The following is an 18,007-nucleotide window of genomic DNA, read 5'->3' on the forward strand; positions in this document are numbered from 1 at the left end:
GCCAAGCTGACCTTCAAATTCTCTTTCCTACTTGCAAAGTTTTTCAGTTCTGTCCAATTTCTCAAGATGATTTTGAATCCTAACTCCACCCTCCAAGATGCTTCCAACATCACCTGCCCCAACACACAATACAGCACTGTCTCTTTTTGTCCCTGTTACATACCCTGCCTGAAATAAATCACAAAGCAGTCACAAAATCTGCCTTGTGCATATACATCCTGCAATCCAACAATCACTGCTTTTGTTCTTTTCTTTTTGCTGTACCCTTTAAACAAAACAAAAAAGCCCACAAGGACACAGAGTTGTTTGTTTTTAAAAACACAATATTTTTACTGTATGCACTGGTAAGAAAACATAAAACAGTCAGACAGTAGACAATCTTCCCCATGTCTGAGAAGTGAGTGTGCTGTGAGAGTAATCTCTCCACAAGCAAAGAGGTTTCACAGTTTTAAAACTGATTCACAATTATACTTAAGTTAGTGCTGCTGATGTTTGCTAAGGAAAGGTCAAATATAATATTCAGAGGAAGAGAGAATAGGAAGACTTGCTCAATGCTTTAGCACAGTTCTTTGGCTCTCTGACTCAGTTTTCATTTTTGCATGAGGAGGGGCAGAATTTGAACCCATGTTGGAAACAGTCCTGTATTTAAGTCAGTGAAAATAAGTAGTTATTTCATGTTGTTCAGCATGGTAATTCTTGCTCTTTCACTTCTCACTTTTTAGATTAGATCATAAAACTTCAGTCTGCTTGATTTGGAGGTCCCTGGCTGAGCAATGGGAGCACAAGGAAGCAGATTCAGAGCACCAAAGTTTTTGATTCCTACTGTTCTGGCTAAAAAGGGTTAAGGGATAAATTTGACATTCATAGTGACAGAGTTACTGGCAGGCTTTGGTAGACATTAAAGTGAAAAAAGGGTTGTTCAGCACCTTGATTCCTCATGAAACAAAGAGGGAAATCAAAACCAATTCAAAACATGAATAGAAATTCACCTTAACATTCAAGCTATTACAAATATTAGTTCCAGTCCTTCTCTCATCAGAAAAGGTTCCTTATAGGATAGCAAACAGAAACCACACATTTTAAGGCCACTTTCCCACCTTTACCATTTAAACTTTTGGCTCCATTTTAAGCAACCAGCAAGCTGGGGTTAACTTAAGCAATAAACTCACTCCATTCAGCCACACTGGAGTCACACCAGTGCTAGTCCTGCTCTCACTCACACCAGGGAAATACCTCACTCACTCACACTGAGAGAAATTCTTCACTCTGTCAGAGGAAAAGACAGATGACTACAGAATTGTCAGGAGCTTCGTGGAGTCCTGCAAGGCATCCATATTAAAAATGATATGGACCAGGAACTGCTGTCTTTGAACTTCAATAAGAACAGAAAAGTCCCTGGTAATTTAAAGGAGTTTGCCCCAGACAGGAATATCTGTAAACATAGTAATATCTCAGAGTAATATCAGAGAAGATACCCTGTGCAAAGAAAAGGGGGGGAAAGCTCATATGGAACAAGAGAGAAAATATAGGAGAAAATGAAAATAACAGACAAGTTTAGTCATGGAAATGTGCATCAAAAGACATACCTGAAATCAAGTGAAAATCTTTGAAAGAGACCTTTCAGAAAGTTATAGTCAGTGAAACACTGAAGCATTTTTGGTCCAGGAGATGCACATGAATCGTAAATACAAAGTGCTCTCACAGTGATGTGGCTATTTAGCATTTATGTAAAAATATAATTTGTGACCACTGAGATGCTTATGCCATGGGTATTTTCACTTAGGCACAGAAATGAATATTTGACAGCTCTATAAATACCTTTGCTTCATGTGTTTTTGAAAGAATAAAGTAAAAAAGAGTCAAAAGTATGAAACTGGGTACCCAGCAAACAATCCAGAGGAGAGAAACTCTTTTAGACAACGAAAATTACAGTTTAACATTATTTCATTAATTATTGTGTATGAAGAAGCCATTTTATTATAGAACCACAGATTCTTTCCATGACTAGAAATAACTGGTGAGTTGAAAAAATCCGCAGTCCCTACAACCCAACAACAAACTGAGTTGCAGTTGTTGTGTAAGTGAAGGAATGACTTCACTAGCAATCCTGAATCTCTTGGTGTCTTAACTCATTCCCCCCCTCCGCCTCTGGGGAGGAATGTTTCCTGCTGTACTAAGAATACAGTGCTTCAGATGTACTGTTCTTCATCTCCTCCATTCATGAGCAGTGACCATTTGTCCCCTTCCTCCTCAACAAAACCATTACATCTTGGCAGCTTGTCTGAAGTCAAGGAAGAGAGAGACACCTGGCTAATCTGATCCCAAGAAGCTGGTCTGGATGAGTCCCTCCTCCTGTCATCCATTCCAATATGAACACTGATTTGGGAAGGAGAAAGTGGCTTCATGTGGCCTTGAGCTTGTGCTTCATAACTTTCTGCATCTGGCTTCTTATAACTAAGAAGAGAAAAAGAATAGATGTTTACAACCAAGAGATCAATATGTAGAAGTGACCTTGGCATCAGAACATATCAGAAACTTTTGACAACCTAAATGTTACCTGCACTTCAATATTAATGGTGAAGATTTCTGATGACACGACATCAAAGCATTTCAATAATAAAGGGACTTCCAAAGTGGGGTTCTTTGAGAAAAATTATGAGTTTGATGAATTATGAAAGAGTTTGTAGTAGACAATTGCAGGAGAATGGACTTGAGGACCCCAAAATTATTTTCTGGTGAAATGTATTGTAGGTCAAAACAAAAGGGCAAGTACACATGGTCTTCTTCATGTTTCTTTTGGAGCCAAGGATTAGGCAGTACTACCCCAAGATAAAGGACTGTCAGGTATTTTAGGTATACAAAGCCCAAAGTAATGTCTGCCTGGAGCCCCAAGAGCAGGGCTGCCCATGGTTCCCCAATTGCTTAGTACAAGACAACTTGCCATTTCAGCTGCAGGGAAGAAAGCACCACAGACACAGAAGAAGCTGCCATTGCAGCTGATCCCATCCAAGGCTGAAGCACAAGGCCAACAGGCATGAACACACCTAGAAAAAAAACATATAGACCTCAGCCAGAGCTGTCTGTACCAATACAGACATTTCTGTCCCTGAGTATCACAGAACGGATCAGAAGTTCTACAAAGCAACTTCCTGAGACCTCCATAAACACAAGTAGAACGATACATATTTTACTCACTCCTTTTTAAATATGTCCCTTCCATTGCAAGGGATGAGCTTTGCACCCATTCAGCTACAAGACAGTGCCACAAAGTAAGACTATTTGTCCCTTCCAGATATTCTGTACAAATGAAACAAAGCAAAAGCAACAGAAAGACAAGGCAATAGCCCAAAGGAGGGAGAAATAACCCATAAACAAAAAGAGGAATGCTTGAAGCAAGTTTTAAGAAGGACTTTGGAGCATGAGAGGATGTCTGACAGAAGAAAAGAGAATGGAAGCAGTAGGAGAGAATACAGGTAATTCAGAATGAATTCTGGGAGCACCCAGAATTGGGGTGGTACTACTGATTAGAGCTGGGTTTGGTTGTACATCCCCAAGCACTGCTACGTGAAATAAGAACACGTTTTTAATTTCATCATGTAATAATTATTCCTAAGAGTTTAAAATTGGGGAACAAAGACTTTTTTTTCTACAACATGAAAGAAAACAACATTTAATGTATTTATTTTGTCCTCCTTCTGCAAAGTTTTAAATACTCCAGGAACCTCTCTTTGGTTCTTTGAACAGGAATCCTGCAAGAGGCACTTCAGAGCTCAACTGTGCTGCTGTCTTTGGCAAGCTGAGCTCTGGCAGTCACATACCTGCTGCTATGGGTATTCCAAGCAGATTATAAATTAGGGCAAGAATCAGATTTATTCGTATTCTTCGAACTGTTCTCTTTGATAAGTGAATACTGGCAACTACATCCAGCAAGTCATTCTGCAAGAGAGAAGAGGATTGAGCTTTTTCTATATGCAGTCTTCAGAGTACCAAAACAAGAAGAGGAGGAGTGTCAGTGATAAAAGGGGACAGGTCAAAACTGGAGTGCTCACTCGGATTAGAACCACATCTGCTGCTTCAATGGCAACATCAGTGCCCGTTCCAATTGCAATTCCAACATCAGCCCTGGCCAGTGCAGGGGAATCATTGACTCCATCACCAACCATTGCAACTTTACTTCTCCCATTTTGGAGCTCCTGGACCTTCGCAACCTTGTGAGAAGGAAGGACCTCAGCAAAGACTTTTTTGATCCCAACCTATGTACAAAGAAAGAAACACAGCCCTGTGTGACATGCTGAAAGAAGGAGCTATTTGCTGTTCTGGTGAAGGGGAAACAAAGGAAAATCAACCAAACTGATTCCAGGGGGAGCAACATTTGCAAGCTACACAGAAAGCTGAAGAGCAACATGCCATTAGCACAAGAGAGGAACTCATTACAGCTTCCTCTCTCTTAAGGCAGAGATGCTGGTAAACCATGCAGTGCCCTTAGCATCATGCCCTGCAGGGCTTCTGAAGTGCCACTGACCTGGCAATAAAGGCTTGATGGTTAAACGAAGTTAATGGTTAGAAGATTTAGCTAATCATACTGACTGATGTATCAAAATAGGATTCTGTGAAATGCAACAAAGGAACTATGTATGATTAGGCAGTTACACAAGGGAAACATGGAGAGCCAAGTATGTGCAAGTCTCAGGGAGACTATGAAAGCAAAGCAGATGGACAGCTAAATGCTTCTCCACATCCACATCTCAATTAATATGGAGTTCCTAGCAATGGTTTGTTTTAGTGCTGTAGTTGAAAAACAGGTGGGTGTACTAAAGGGGGCTGGGATAACACCCCTCTTTTGGCTGCCTCACCAGGCAGAGATCAGCTTTTCACTACACAAAGTAGAAGCACTCTTTTAAATCTCAGAAAAAAGAAACATTAAAAAAAGTTTTTAGGATTAGCCTACCATTTTCCACTGGAAAGGAAGCTAGTGCTAAAAACTAAATGAAAATGTAGGCTGGCACAGACAAAGCTTGTCTGAACATTTCACCTGAGTGCCTGGAACCCTAAATCAAAGCTTGTTTTTGAAAGAAATCTTCTCTGAATGAAGGAAGGTGTGGTGGGAAAGTGATCTCCCACAGCTGAACACAAAAGCAAAAGCATGAATCAAAATAGAAGGATTAAAGCACCAGACTGAGAAGTGAAAGAGACCTCACAGCACAGAACATGCATACTACAGAGCTGGCTGTTAGCCATGGGGCAGGATACCCAAGCACATGGTGGATAAGATATAGATCAATGCAAAGAGGGAAATGAAGATGAAGAGGATGAAAATGTAGCAAGGCAGGGTGAAAATTTGGCTGTGGCCTTTGTAGCAACATTTGTAGTTTGAGACCAAGGCAATTCTCATGTAAACCCAATCTCTTTCAGACTACTATGCTTCTTAAAAATAATTCTTGTTAAAAATAATTACTGTTATTACCATGTTACCCTTAAAGATGATGACAAATCCTCATTTGCTTATTGAGAGCAGGACCTCAGCTCAGCAACAGGCTAATTACTGCAGGAAACTCTGTACCTCTGGAGAAGCACTGTCTGCTTCTCTTCAGTGGTACCTCAATGCAGCCACTGACCTTTACTGTGCCACAGGACCTCACCTGATTAAGTCCAATTCAGAAGTCAGTCTTCATTTAACGTACCCAGGGAAACTCTTTAATTTCCTGTTCCAAATTCACTGAGAACCTCACCATGTATTTTTTGCAATGCAAAGAAGCAGATACCTGAGTAGCAATGGCTTTTGCAGTTTTTCTGTTATCCCCAGTTATCAGCACCACATCAATTCCCATGTTTTTCAGCGTGTGCACAGCAAGGGCTGCCTCCTGCTTGACAGTGTCTGCCACTGCAATCATTCCACGCAACACACCTGCACAAAGAAACATCCTCTGTTAGACAGAGCTGTGGGAGGCAAAGGAGAAGCCAGAAAAAAAGGAATTTTCCCTCCATCACACCATGGCAGCTTGTAAAATAACATTCTGGTATGCTGTGCCCAGGTCAGATGTTAAAGCCACTCCTCCAGGTGGAAGAAATAGACTATCTGGCCTTGTGTTACCTAATCTTTCAGGTTGGGATCAATATTATAATTAATTACTTTCATACACAAGTTTTGCACTGCCTCCTAACACATGACTCAGAGATACATCCCCATTTTATTCACATTACTTAGAAAAATCTCACACAGTTACTTCTCCAAAGTAAGAACTTAAGTAGGCTTTGCATCCATGTATCTCTGTTTGCTATCACCATCATCAATAGGAACCCCAGCTATACATCAGAGCCCATGTTTCCATGTTTCCGTGTTTCCATGTGATTTTGCTGGACAGCTGATGAAGCCCAAGCTGAGATGTGAAAATGCCTCTGGAAATTGTTTTGTTGGAACACCAGGAATATTTATTCAGTAATTGAATCAGAGGCCTCATTTCAAGATCACAGATGCACTGGCAATCTATCACCATTAAAACAGTTTCTCATATTAAGGTATTGCCTGAGATCTCTTTCCATGTAGCAGAGAACAGAACACCTCAGGCAAAACTCATTTATTCTGATCTATTATACTTGAATGATCTAAGGAATCATCATGTTCAGGAATAGGGTAATAGGGTTAGGACAAGGCTGGACTTGATGATCTTGAAAATCTTTTCCTGCCTGAGCAATTCTGTGATTCTATTATTCTATGCAATAGGTTGGCCCGTGATTCTTAAGTGATGTAAAGTCAGGATGGGACATGGCACAACAGTCCTAGACAACAGGAGGTTCATAAAAAAAACACCGAAAAACTACACAACAGAATCTTATAGACAGTGTTTTGAGGGGAAAGCTCCTTTCAATAACACCTTGGAACTTTGCAGTTCACAAGCAGCTCCGCACTAAAAGATCAATAGCTTTTTGACATCAAGCCACTGACTAATTGCTCCAGAACTTGTTTTTACCATGTTCACGGTAGGATCAATTATTTAGCAAGTCACTGAAAAGAACAGCAGTTACCATCTATAGCCACCAGTATGGCAGTCTGTCCTTTCATCTCATGGTCTGTCATTGCATCGTTGATGTCATTTGCAATCTGCAAACCGTTGCGTCGCATCCACTCCCGGTTTCCAATCAGCACCGAGTACGTAGGAGATGATGGAGCTGTGTGCACAAAGAGAAAAATGAGCAACACAAAAATACTGAACACAAGCTAAACCTGTTAGAGGGTGACAGTATCTGTTTGCATTAACCATAGAAAGATATTCAAGAGGTTTTCCTTTTTTTTTTCTTGTGTTCCTGACTGGCAATGGTCACACCCAAGACACAGACAGAATGTCTTGTTGAAGTGCTGCTGCCATGGCTAAACACAAATGCATAGGCACAACCTGAAGACAGCCTCCTGAAATTCTCTCCTTGAAGACTCAGTCTATCCCTGTTTATATACAGAACTGTGTCAGGAATTTAATGAAAGTATGTTTGTGTATTTGCCTTTGCCAGTTGGCATTGTTTTTCTGGTTAAGTGCATGACGTACGCTTCATAAATGCCACATTGATTTGTTCTCACAATTAATGATTCCTTTCAAACGTAAAGGCTATTTCTGGTAAGAAAAAAGGTAGTTTTATTCTAACAGTATGTAGAACACCTCATTATGAATTCAATCCAACTTCACAAGAGCCGTACAAAGCAAGCGAGAAAATATTACATTAACATCATTCAGAAATGGCACAGTTCTGAAGATTAAACCTCTTACTTTATTTAATTCTTCTAAGAGCTTTCTCAAAAAGGTCAGGAGAGCCACAGTATTCTGAAGAGAACTGACAAGCTTCTTAGGAAAGGCATTAAACACTTTTTCTTTCTTTCCTACACAATAAAAGAGCAAAGTGGCCTCCACAGAGCCTGAAACAAAACCAAATGTATTGGCCTAATCAAAAACATCAGCCACTGGAACTTGGTTTGCAGATACAACATGCTTTATTGTGCATCTGCTGAATAGATTTAAAAAAAAAAAATAAGTGCCTTGAGAGATCTATGAACAGAAAACAAAAGGTCCAAGTTAATGGAGGACTAAAGAGCAGGATATAAAAAGCAGCAGCAAGATAACGTACATTAAAGGTAACTGCTAGAAATGGGAAGATAATGTTGATCAGAATCAAAGAATCATACAAAGTTAGGGGTTGGAAGTGATCTTGAAAGATCATTGAGTCCAATCCCCCTGCCAGAGCAGGGTCACCTCCAGCACGTCACACAGGGATGTGTCCAGGTGGGGTTTGAATGTCTCCAGGGAAGAAGATTCCACAACCTCCCTGTGCAGCCTGTGCCAGTGCTCTGTCACCCTCACAGTGAAATAATTCTTCCTAATACTTATACAGAATGACCTATGCTCCAGTTTATATCCATTGCTCCTTGTCCTATTATTAATCACCCCTGAGAAAAGCTTTGCTCCATCCTCCTAGCACTTGTCCTTACATATTTATAAACATTAATGAGGTCACCCCTCAGTCTCCTCTTCTCCAAGCTGAAGAGCCCCAGCTCCCTCAGCCTCTCCTCATAAGGGAGACGTTCCACTCCCTTCATCACCTTGATTTCTCTGTGCTGGAGTCTTTCAAGCAGTTCCCTGTCCTTCTGGAACTGAGGAGCCCAGAACTGGACACAATATTCCAGATGCAGCCTCACCAGGGCAGAGTAGAGGGGCAGAAGAACTTCTCTTGACCCACTGGCCACCCCCGTTCTAATGTACCCCAGGATGCCATTGGCCTTCTTGGCCACAAGGGCACATTGTTGGCTCATGGTCACCCTTCCATCCACCAGCACCTCCAGGTCCCTATCACCCATGCTGCTCTCCAACAGCTCAGTCTACAGGCTATACTGGTACCTGCATTTTCAATTTTTCAATTTACTTTTTAAATTAAAATAGCAAAAAATTAAATTTTTAATTTTTGCTCTCTGCTGGACTATTTTTCTATTCAAAAAGAACATTGCTGGGTATGCCTTATTGGCTATGTATTGTTTGGACTTTCTGAGCACTCATCATTGTAGTATCTAAATTCTTAATTTTGGTTTCCAAATTGCAGAGAGATCAAGAGCGAGAGAAAGAGCGCTTCAGTTGTGGTTATGGTTTTATCCCTCATGTTCTTTGCTTCCTTCTGCCATAAATCCACCTTTCTGTTTTATTCCTAGTCTGCTAGGATTGCTTTACAGTGGTCAGCACTGCTGGGTCACTGGCACTCTTTTTTGGGGGGCAGACATACCCTGTGATTCGGAGAGCGTGATCAGGGCGTTCTCTCCCAGAGGAGCAGTGCTCCCCCCACTCCTGCCAGTATCCATCTTATCCAGGGGCTCCTCAGCTGTGCTCAGGAAAGCCTCAACACCCCCGACTTTGCAGCTGATGCCACAGCCTGGGACTGCCTGGAAGTCAGTGCAGTATCCCAGGCTCTGAGTGCCAAGCTCCTGTGGACATAAGCAGAGTTCATCATCAGTCCATGCTGCTCACGTGGGGTACAAATACCAGATAAATCCTCCTGAAAGGAGGATCTTCTTAACAATTATGGAGAAACAGCATGAAGTCTCAGCACAGAACAAAAAAAGCCCACAATGTTGTGGACATGCTGTGGCTTAGACATCCAGAAAGAGGCAGCCATACAGATCACATCCAAGTCTCAGCCCTAGCACCACTAAACCACAAGGGACAGCTTTTCCTTGTAGTTCAAAGACAAAGCAGCTACATTAGTGGTTCAGGACCTTAGTCAAGATGAAGAAGTAGAGAGAAATACTGTAACAATAAGCCAGTCAGCTTCTCAAAAGATGCAACTTCTAGTTAACCTTACAGACAACTGGCTGTGGGGAAATCAGACATATACATATATGTATATATATATTTTATTTTTTTTTAAGTGGAATGAAAAACTGTATCTAATTCCTGGAGTGATCTGGCTGAATGATAAGGAAACTAGGTCTTTCTGTTAAGTTATAAAAAGAAGCCATTAGGTACCTTCAAGATGAGAAAAGGGATTAGCGGGAACCTGCAAGTTACAAAAAGAATGGAGACAAAATTATTTTATAAACAAGCTGTTCTGGGTTGCCTCTAGAAACTGGAATGGCATTTACCTTTCAGACACCTTCTTACAACACAAGGATGATAAGGCAGGAGCCCAGAAGCAGATGCAATACTCTAGGTGAGATCTCACTAGGGCAGAGTAGAGGGGGAGGAGAACCTTCCTCGATCTGCTGGACACACTCTTGTTAATGCACCCCAGGATATCATTGGCCTTCTTGGCCACAAGGGCACATTGCTGTCCCATGGATAACTTGTTGTCCACCAGGACTCCAAGGTCCCTCTTCATGGGGCTGCTCTCCAGCAGATCGCTTCCTAACCTGTGCTGGTGCATTTTGTTATTCCTTCCCAGGTGCAGGACTTTGCACTTTTTCTTGTTGAACCTTATTAGGTTCCTCTTGGCCCATCTCTCCCCTCTGTCCAAATGTTGCTGAATGGTTGCACAGACTCCAGGGGAATCAGCCAGTCCTCCCAGCTTTGTGTCATCAGCAAACTTGCTGAGAAGACACCCTGTCCCATCATCAAGGTCACTGATAAAGATATTGAACAGGACTGGACCCAGCACTGATCCTTGGGGAACTCCACCAGTCACAGGTCTCCAGCTGGGCTCTGCACCATTGATCACCACTCCTTGGGCTCTATTGTGTAGCCAGTTCTCAATCCATCTCACTGTCCATTCTTCTATCCCACATTTCCTGAGCTTGCTCATGAGGATGTTAAGGGAGACTGTGTCAAATGCCTTGCTAAGGTCAAGGTAGACTACACCCCCTGGTGTCCCTGTGTCTACCCATTCAGTCACAGCATCACTGAAAGCTATCAGATTAGTCAAGCATGATTTCCCCTTGGTAAATCCATGCTGATTACTCCTGACAACCTTCTTTCTCTTCCATATCTTAGACATGACCTCCAGAATGAGACTCCCCATCATTTTTTCCAGGGATGGAGGTGAGGCTGACTGGTCTCTAATTGCCTGCATCTTCCTTCTTATCCTTTTTGAAGACTGGAGTGACACTGGCTTTCCTCCAGTCCTTAGGCACCTCTCCTTTTTGCCATGATCTCTCAGAAATGATGGAGAATGGCAGGGTGATAACATCAGCCAGCTCTCCCAACACTCCTGGGTGCACCCCATCAGAGCCCATGGACCTGTGTACATTCAGTTTGCACAGCTGATCTCTAACCCAGTCTTCACTGATCAGTGGCTGAGCCTTCCCTCCTCCAGGCTTTCTCTCTTACATCCAGGGTCTGGAGTTCACAAGGGCTGCTCCTAGGAGTAAAGACTGAAGCAAAGAAGGCATTCAGCAACTCTGCCTTCTCTGCATCCTCTGTTATCAGGACTCCCACCTCATTCAGCAGTGGGGCCACATTTTGCCTATTCTTCCTTTTATTGCTGATATATTCGAAGAAGCTCTTCTTGTTTCCTTTTACTTCCTTTGCCAGTTTTAGTTCTAAGAGGGCTTTAGCCTTTCTTGTTGCCTTCCTACATTCTCTGACAACATCACTATAGTTCTCCCAAGTGACAAGTCCCTTCTTCCATGAGCTGTAATTTTCTTTCTTCCACAAGACTTTCTTCAGAAGCTCCTTTCTGATCTATGCAGGTCTCTTACCACCTCTACCTGATTTTTCACTCAAAGGAATGCCCCTATCTTGAGCTTGAAGGAAGTGGTACTTAAAAACTGACCAACTTCCTTGGGCTCCCTTTCCTTCCAGAATTTCATATATTCTTGCCAATTAATTTTTCCATAAGTCTTATCAGAAAGAAATTATTTCTTTAAACCAGGCTTCTTATTTTGGTTACTATTTGCGCTTTCATTCTTCCTGAAACATTTGAGGAACACATGCAATATATAAACAACACCTGAGGATTTTCAAAATTTGCATAGAACTGAGTAATCTATTAATTAATTTGTGAAATTCTTTAATATCACAGTTTAATTCAGGTTTAAAACCTTGTTTGCCTAATCTGTTCATAAAGCAAGTGACTAATAGAAGTAACTACAGTCAGGTAACATGAAATGTCACCACAGATTTGCTTCACAATGTTATTTAAAGCAAATCTTTCTCCTGCACATGTTCCACTGTCCTTATTTTCCCTCTAGTTCACAAAAAACTTCATAAGGTCTTGCTTGAGAACTCCACAGCATTTCCAGAAGAGCAAAGCTGAGGCATATGCCTTCTTGTATTGTCCAGACCAAGATGCTCAGTGACAAAATCTGCCAGCTTTCCAGCCTGTGACTTCTCAGGCAGGACTGTCCCTCTGGGACTTGCTCATTTTACACAATACTGCTGCATTAGCACAGGCCTTAGAGGAAATAGGAAAGGTAAGTACCTCTTTGCAGTACTTAGTGACTGCTACTCCTAAAGGATGCTCGCTGCTGGCTTCTGCAGTGCCAACCACTGCCAGCACCTTCTTCAGAGAGAGCACGGCTGTATCTCCCAGCAAAAGCACCCTCATGACTTTAGGAACCCCACAGGTGATCGTCCCAGTCTTATCAAACATCACAGTCTTGATCTGCAAGAAATAAGCCAGAGTTACTGCTTAAGCTCTGTGACCATAGGGATGCTCATATTGCCTCAGACACACGAATGCAGATGAGACCTTAATAATCAGTTGACTATAGCCATACCAAGACAGAATAAACCTACACCAGGAGGGAGATCCTGTGCCTATAGGCACAGTATCTCAGACAACGTAGTCATTGCAGGGCTTGCACTGTCCTTTGTGTTTAATCGTATGTTTTCACATGCAATGCCACCTTAATCACTTCAAGGTATGTCATACAAGGAGGGCTTTTACTAATGCTCTTCTAAACAATTAACAACAGCACTGAGGAAAAGGGGCTCTGGAAGTTACTTGGTGATAGAGCAGGTGAGAAGCGTGCAAGAAGCTGCAATAAGTTCCAGAAACAACCACCTAAGCAAAACCAAGCTCATGCTATTCACCAAACCTAATGATCACTTGTTAGCCAGCCCAGTGAGTCTTGGGGAACTGGGAATGGACCAAAAAACACAGCCCCACATAAAGCAAAAACCAAAGATAAAGGCAAAGGTTCTAATCCTGAACATAAGCTTGGCACAGAGAAACATACAAAAAACTCAACAAAGCAGGCACTTTTTCTTTTCCCAGCTATTTTAACCTACCAACATTGCTGAATCCAACAGGTCACCTCATTTTCCAAGACCTGGCTCTAACCTCACTTAGATGCAACAGGTAAAAAGTCAGGACAATAATGAGCAGTCTTTTTTTTTTCCTCCAGAGCACTGGAAAAATTTCTGGCCTGTTCTTGATAATGTCCAACAAGACAAGATTTATCAGTCTGACTAACTTATTCTTACCACCCTTTTCTCTGACAATGTTCTGCTCATGTCTAATTCAGTCTACCACAGCATGCTTTAAATTCATTCATTTCACTGGCTGTGGACATGTCAAACCTCCTCTTTCTTCCCTCTCCTCTTCCTCTTTTCATCTTTTTTTTCTTTTTTCTTTGAGAGGCTTTTTTTGCCTACCTTCCACCTTTTTTCTGTACATTAAAACAACTTCAAATAATTCTGTTTTTCTCTTACAACCTACATTTTTAACAACTGATTGTGTACAACACACATTTCACAACAGTCCTCTGGGGACAGAAGGAAAACACTGGATTATTTGGCTTGTTTGCAGAAGAGAAAAAAGAGAGTGCAAAAGTCAGAAACCTCTGAGGTCATGTGGAAGAGCAGCAGCCTCACTGGCATAAGACTGCCAGAACAGTCGGGTCTTAACACTTTGCTGTGACTACTTCAAAGAAAGAAGCTCAGATCTGCCTGCTTTACCTTAATGAGCAACAATAGGAAAAAAAAATCATCAATACAAAACCAAAACAAACTCCCCACAATTCTGTGGGATTCATGTAACAACAGCAACAAAAGTACAGGAAGAACTCTTAACCTTGTGTGCCATTTCCAGGGGTTTTCCACCTTTGATTAGAATCCCATTCTGAGCAGCAACTCCTGTGCCCACCATCACAGCTGTGGGGGTGGCCAAGCCTAAGGAACAGGGACATGCAATGCTCAGCACAGTGATTGAGGTTTGAAATGCAAACCTCAGGATTAGCTCAGCTTTTGAAACGTGCTTGTTCTGCTTCTGCAAGAAGAAGGGAGAGAGGGGAAAAAAGAAAGAGATGCATGATTGCTGATAAAAGACAATACAGATGTACAATCATAGCCATTTAAAAAACAAAACCAAAAACATTTACCTGGAAATCTCCAGTATAGAAAAACAATCTCTTATTGTTACTGCAATGGTAGAGAATGGTCAATGTTATGAATTGTTTATGGCAGTATTTTCTGGGGATTTTTCTGCTCAAGGACAAATAAACATGCATGACTCTGCTCTCAAGCTTCTGGACATAATATAACTTAGAATCATAGAAACATAGAATGGTTTGAGTTGGAAGACAATTTAAAGATGATCTAGTTCCAATGTCCCTGTCATGGGCAGGGACACCTCCCACCAGACCATGTTTCCCAAAGCCCCATCCAACCTGGCCTTGAACACTGCCAGGGATGGGGCAGCCACAAATCCTCTGAGCAACCTGTGCCAGCATCTCACTACCACAATAGTAAAGAATTTCTTCTTCACATTCAACCTAAATCTCCCCTCTTCAAGTTTTAAACCGTTTCCCCTTGTCCTCTCACTACACACCCATGTAAAAAGCCCTACCTACCCCACCTTTCTTGCAGGCTCCCTTCAGATATTAGAAGGTTGCTATAATGTCACCTTGGAGCCTCCTCTTCTCCAGACTGAACAATCCCAACTCCCTCAGTCTGTCCTCATAGCACAGGTGCTCCAGCCCTCTGATCATTTCTGTGGCTCTCCTCTGGACATGTCCAACTTGCTGTCATGTCCTTTATACCCTAGCAAAGGAGAACCCTAGTTCCAGGTACACAGATCCTCACAGTTGCTGAACATAGAAAATACACATCCCAAAGATAACAGAAGCTCATCTTCTTTCTAAAGCCTGTTTGCCATCAGGAACAAGGATGTCCAAAAATTTTTCAGGTAATAAAAGAAAGGCTCAGCTCCTTGTAATGCAGCCACAGATCATGTTTAGTCCAGAAAGACTGCCAGTGATTTCAGTCTGTAGGAACCCCATGGAGAAATATGGGATAAAGACAAAGGTATATTTATATCTGCAAATTTATTTTAATTACTGTAATGATCGACTCTGTGTAGAAAAAAAACACCTTGTAAAAAAGTATCTGCCAGGTTGCAGTATCAAACCTTACACACAGAAGCTATGCTAATTACACTGGAAGGTATCCTAATATCAAAATGCATCTCTGAATGAAATTACTTACAGGAAAATATTTTTTGATAATATCAAAATTCATAAAACCAATCGTGATCCATGCTATCAATGTCACTGTTGAAATGATGATGATAAATGGAACAAAATATCCACTAAACTTATCTGCCAGTTGCTGGATGGGTGCCTATTGGGAAAAAAAAAAAAAAAAAAAAAAAAGGTATGTATTTGCATGTTTATGAGTTGATGAAAATATGTAATATTCTTAAAAATGGAAATTCTGGAAAATGCACTGTCGGACAAGTAAATATATAAAGTGTCTGATTTCTTTATGAAATCAAAACCTATTAATTAGTTTTTCTTTCTCTTATTTTTACCTTTGACATTTGAGCTTCTTCCACCAATTTCACGATTTGTGCCAGAGTGGTATCATTACCAACATGAGTTGCATTAACAAGAACTGAGCCATGTGCATTTATAGAACCAGCAATTACTGTGCTCCCAGGCTTTTTAGTGACTGGCATAGCTTCCCCTAGAAATAAAAGGTAAGAATAAATGAGTCAATACCCTTAATAATAGTTAACATAGTTCATTAACACAAAGCTCATTGTATGCTGACAAAATCAGCATGCTAAGCAATAATGACAAGAAATCACCTTGTATATCACCTTGTATCACCTTTTGAACACATGGATAAGGGCTGTCACACTTCTGTAAACTTTTTTCTAGGTTCAGTTTCAAAGCAAATGCTGTTTCCTTGGTCCCAACCATCCTTCAAAAGGCCCAGGAGCAAATTGATTGCAAAAGGAACTGCTAATAATTTCTCCATATAATACTTTGCATAGCCCTGGGAGTTTGAGAAATTTGTCTTTATTTCCACCACTATCAGTTTTCAAAGACTACAAAAGCTGCCTCTATGGCAAAGCTCCTGTTCTCATGCTGGCCCCCCAAGAATACAAGCTCTACAAAAATCTTTAATTTTGCTATTTTCAGGATTAGTGATAATGACTGTTTCTCTTAAACCCAAAGTATCCCTGTTCCCCAAGCAACATAATTACTTAATTTAACCAAGTAAGGCAATCCCAATGTAAAGTTTTTATACCCTTTGCCTTACTTATAAGAATTGTGTGAAGCAGTAAATCCTTATTAAATTTTAAAAATGAAATTAAAATTTCAGCAGTTGTGAAAAAGTCCCGTGACCTTTAATGAGCATCAAGTCACAGGGCTTTCTTTACCTGTTGTTGTTCCCTGGGAGATCCCTGCCAGAAGCCCTGTTCAGTACCCATACATACACACCCCAACCTCTCAGCAACACTTCCCATAGCCCTTTAAAAGTTACTTCTGGGAAGGTGCCATCTCTAGGAATACCTTCCAGGGAAACCTTCCCCAAACCTCTGGAATAATGGCAATGATGTTTAGACTCTACCCATCTTGACAGTATGTTAGTAAAAGTGACCAAACTAATAGGAAATTATTCAGCTTTTTGGGGTGTGTGCAGATATAGGATTTGTATTTAAGGTCAGAAAAGCCAGGCATAAAGCATCCATAAAGGTGGGAGGTTATTCAGACAGCAGATTCAGGGCTGTCTCTGCTCTCTTTTAAGAAAATATTCTAGAAGACATCACTTCTTTGCATAAGTGCAAGGGAAGTTACCAGTAATGAGAGACTCATCTGCCATAGAATTCCCTTCGATGACTTTTCCATCCACTGGGAATTTTCCACCAGGAACAACCTTTACAATATCACCCCTCTGAACCAGTTCAACAGGCACCTGCTCCTCCCTGAAGACAACACACACAGAACAGAGATAGTATTTACACCACCAGCTTCAAAAGAATAATAATGCCTTCACACCAGCTGCATCAAGCTTAGTCTGTGCACCCAGATAGGCTGCAGGGGATTTGGTTCACAAGTATTTACCTGATGATAGAGTGGTCAGGTCCAAGAGTCACCACAGTGGCTTCTGTGGCTTGAAGAGATATAAGTTTAGCAAGAGCCTCTGAGGTCTTACTCTAAGAAACAGAGATAAATGCTTAAGATACTTTGAGATACATAAATGCTGATGTCTACTTAACACCAATGAGCTCCAAAAGACCTTTTATAATCCTCTGAATAGTTTTATTGTATTCTCACCATAAATACATGATAATTAGTGTGAACATGAATTACCTTTGCAACGTGTTCCAACCATCTCCCAAGGGCAATGAACACAAACAGCATTGGAGGAGTGTCAAAGAAAGTGACAGGGCTTTCCTCTGCCTTTTCAATTATGGCTACCATCAGGATGACACACGAATACACATAAGCAATCGTTGTGGCCATTACAATGAGCACATCCATATTGGCTGTCTTGTGCTTCAGGGATTTGTAAGCTTGGACATAAAAATACCATCCACCAAGAAACTGTTGGCATAAACGGGGACAGATCCATATTAACATCACAGCAGTGAAAGCAGAGAGTACATAATAATGTCTAGACCAGAATTTTAAACACATTGTAGATAAGAGAAAGCACTGCTGTCCCATGCAAATTTTATAGTCATGTAACTTCAGTGGCATGATCTGCTAGGAGCCTGGCTGCACAGTCATCCTCTCACTTGCCCTTTCTTTTTCTCAGGACAACTCTGCCAACTAAATGTCATCCTGTTCTTCAGACATCCAAAATAA

At 41.2% G+C, this 18,007-nt stretch overlaps 1 protein-coding gene across 5 annotated transcripts in view; it reads right to left on the bottom strand.

The window, feature by feature from the left end:
- Positions 1 to 305: 305 nt before the first annotated feature.
- Positions 306 to 18,007, bottom strand: part of ATP7B (ATPase copper transporting beta) — a 32,352-nt gene continuing 14,650 nt past the window's right edge. For 4 of the 5 annotated variants that reach the window (XM_030464419.1, XM_030464410.1, XM_030464403.1 and 1 more), the window contains 14 exons: positions 17,510 to 17,743; positions 17,261 to 17,352; positions 16,994 to 17,121; positions 15,718 to 15,872; positions 15,393 to 15,527; positions 13,981 to 14,175; positions 12,385 to 12,567; positions 9,256 to 9,454; positions 7,024 to 7,167; positions 5,763 to 5,905; positions 4,050 to 4,253; positions 3,819 to 3,936; positions 2,942 to 3,044; positions 306 to 2,454 (listed from right to left, as the gene is read on the bottom strand). In XM_030464419.1, coding sequence (XP_030320279.1) covers positions 2,190 to 2,454; positions 2,942 to 3,044; positions 3,819 to 3,936; positions 4,050 to 4,253; positions 5,763 to 5,905; positions 7,024 to 7,167; positions 9,256 to 9,454; positions 12,385 to 12,567; positions 13,981 to 14,175; positions 15,393 to 15,527; positions 15,718 to 15,872; positions 16,994 to 17,121; positions 17,261 to 17,352; positions 17,510 to 17,743 — 2,298 coding nt within the window. In that variant the 3' untranslated portion in view covers positions 306 to 2,189. The remainder of the gene's footprint in view (positions 2,455 to 2,941; positions 3,045 to 3,818; positions 3,937 to 4,049; positions 4,254 to 5,762; positions 5,906 to 7,023; positions 7,168 to 9,255; positions 9,455 to 12,384; positions 12,568 to 13,980; positions 14,176 to 15,392; positions 15,528 to 15,717; positions 15,873 to 16,993; positions 17,122 to 17,260; positions 17,353 to 17,509; positions 17,744 to 18,007) is intronic. The other variant, XM_030464434.1, reaches the window with a different exon arrangement.

The sequence above is a fragment of the Calypte anna genome, chromosome 1 (genome assembly GCF_003957555.1).
Source record: "Calypte anna isolate BGI_N300 chromosome 1, bCalAnn1_v1.p, whole genome shotgun sequence".
NCBI lineage: Eukaryota > Metazoa > Chordata > Aves > Apodiformes > Trochilidae > Calypte > Calypte anna.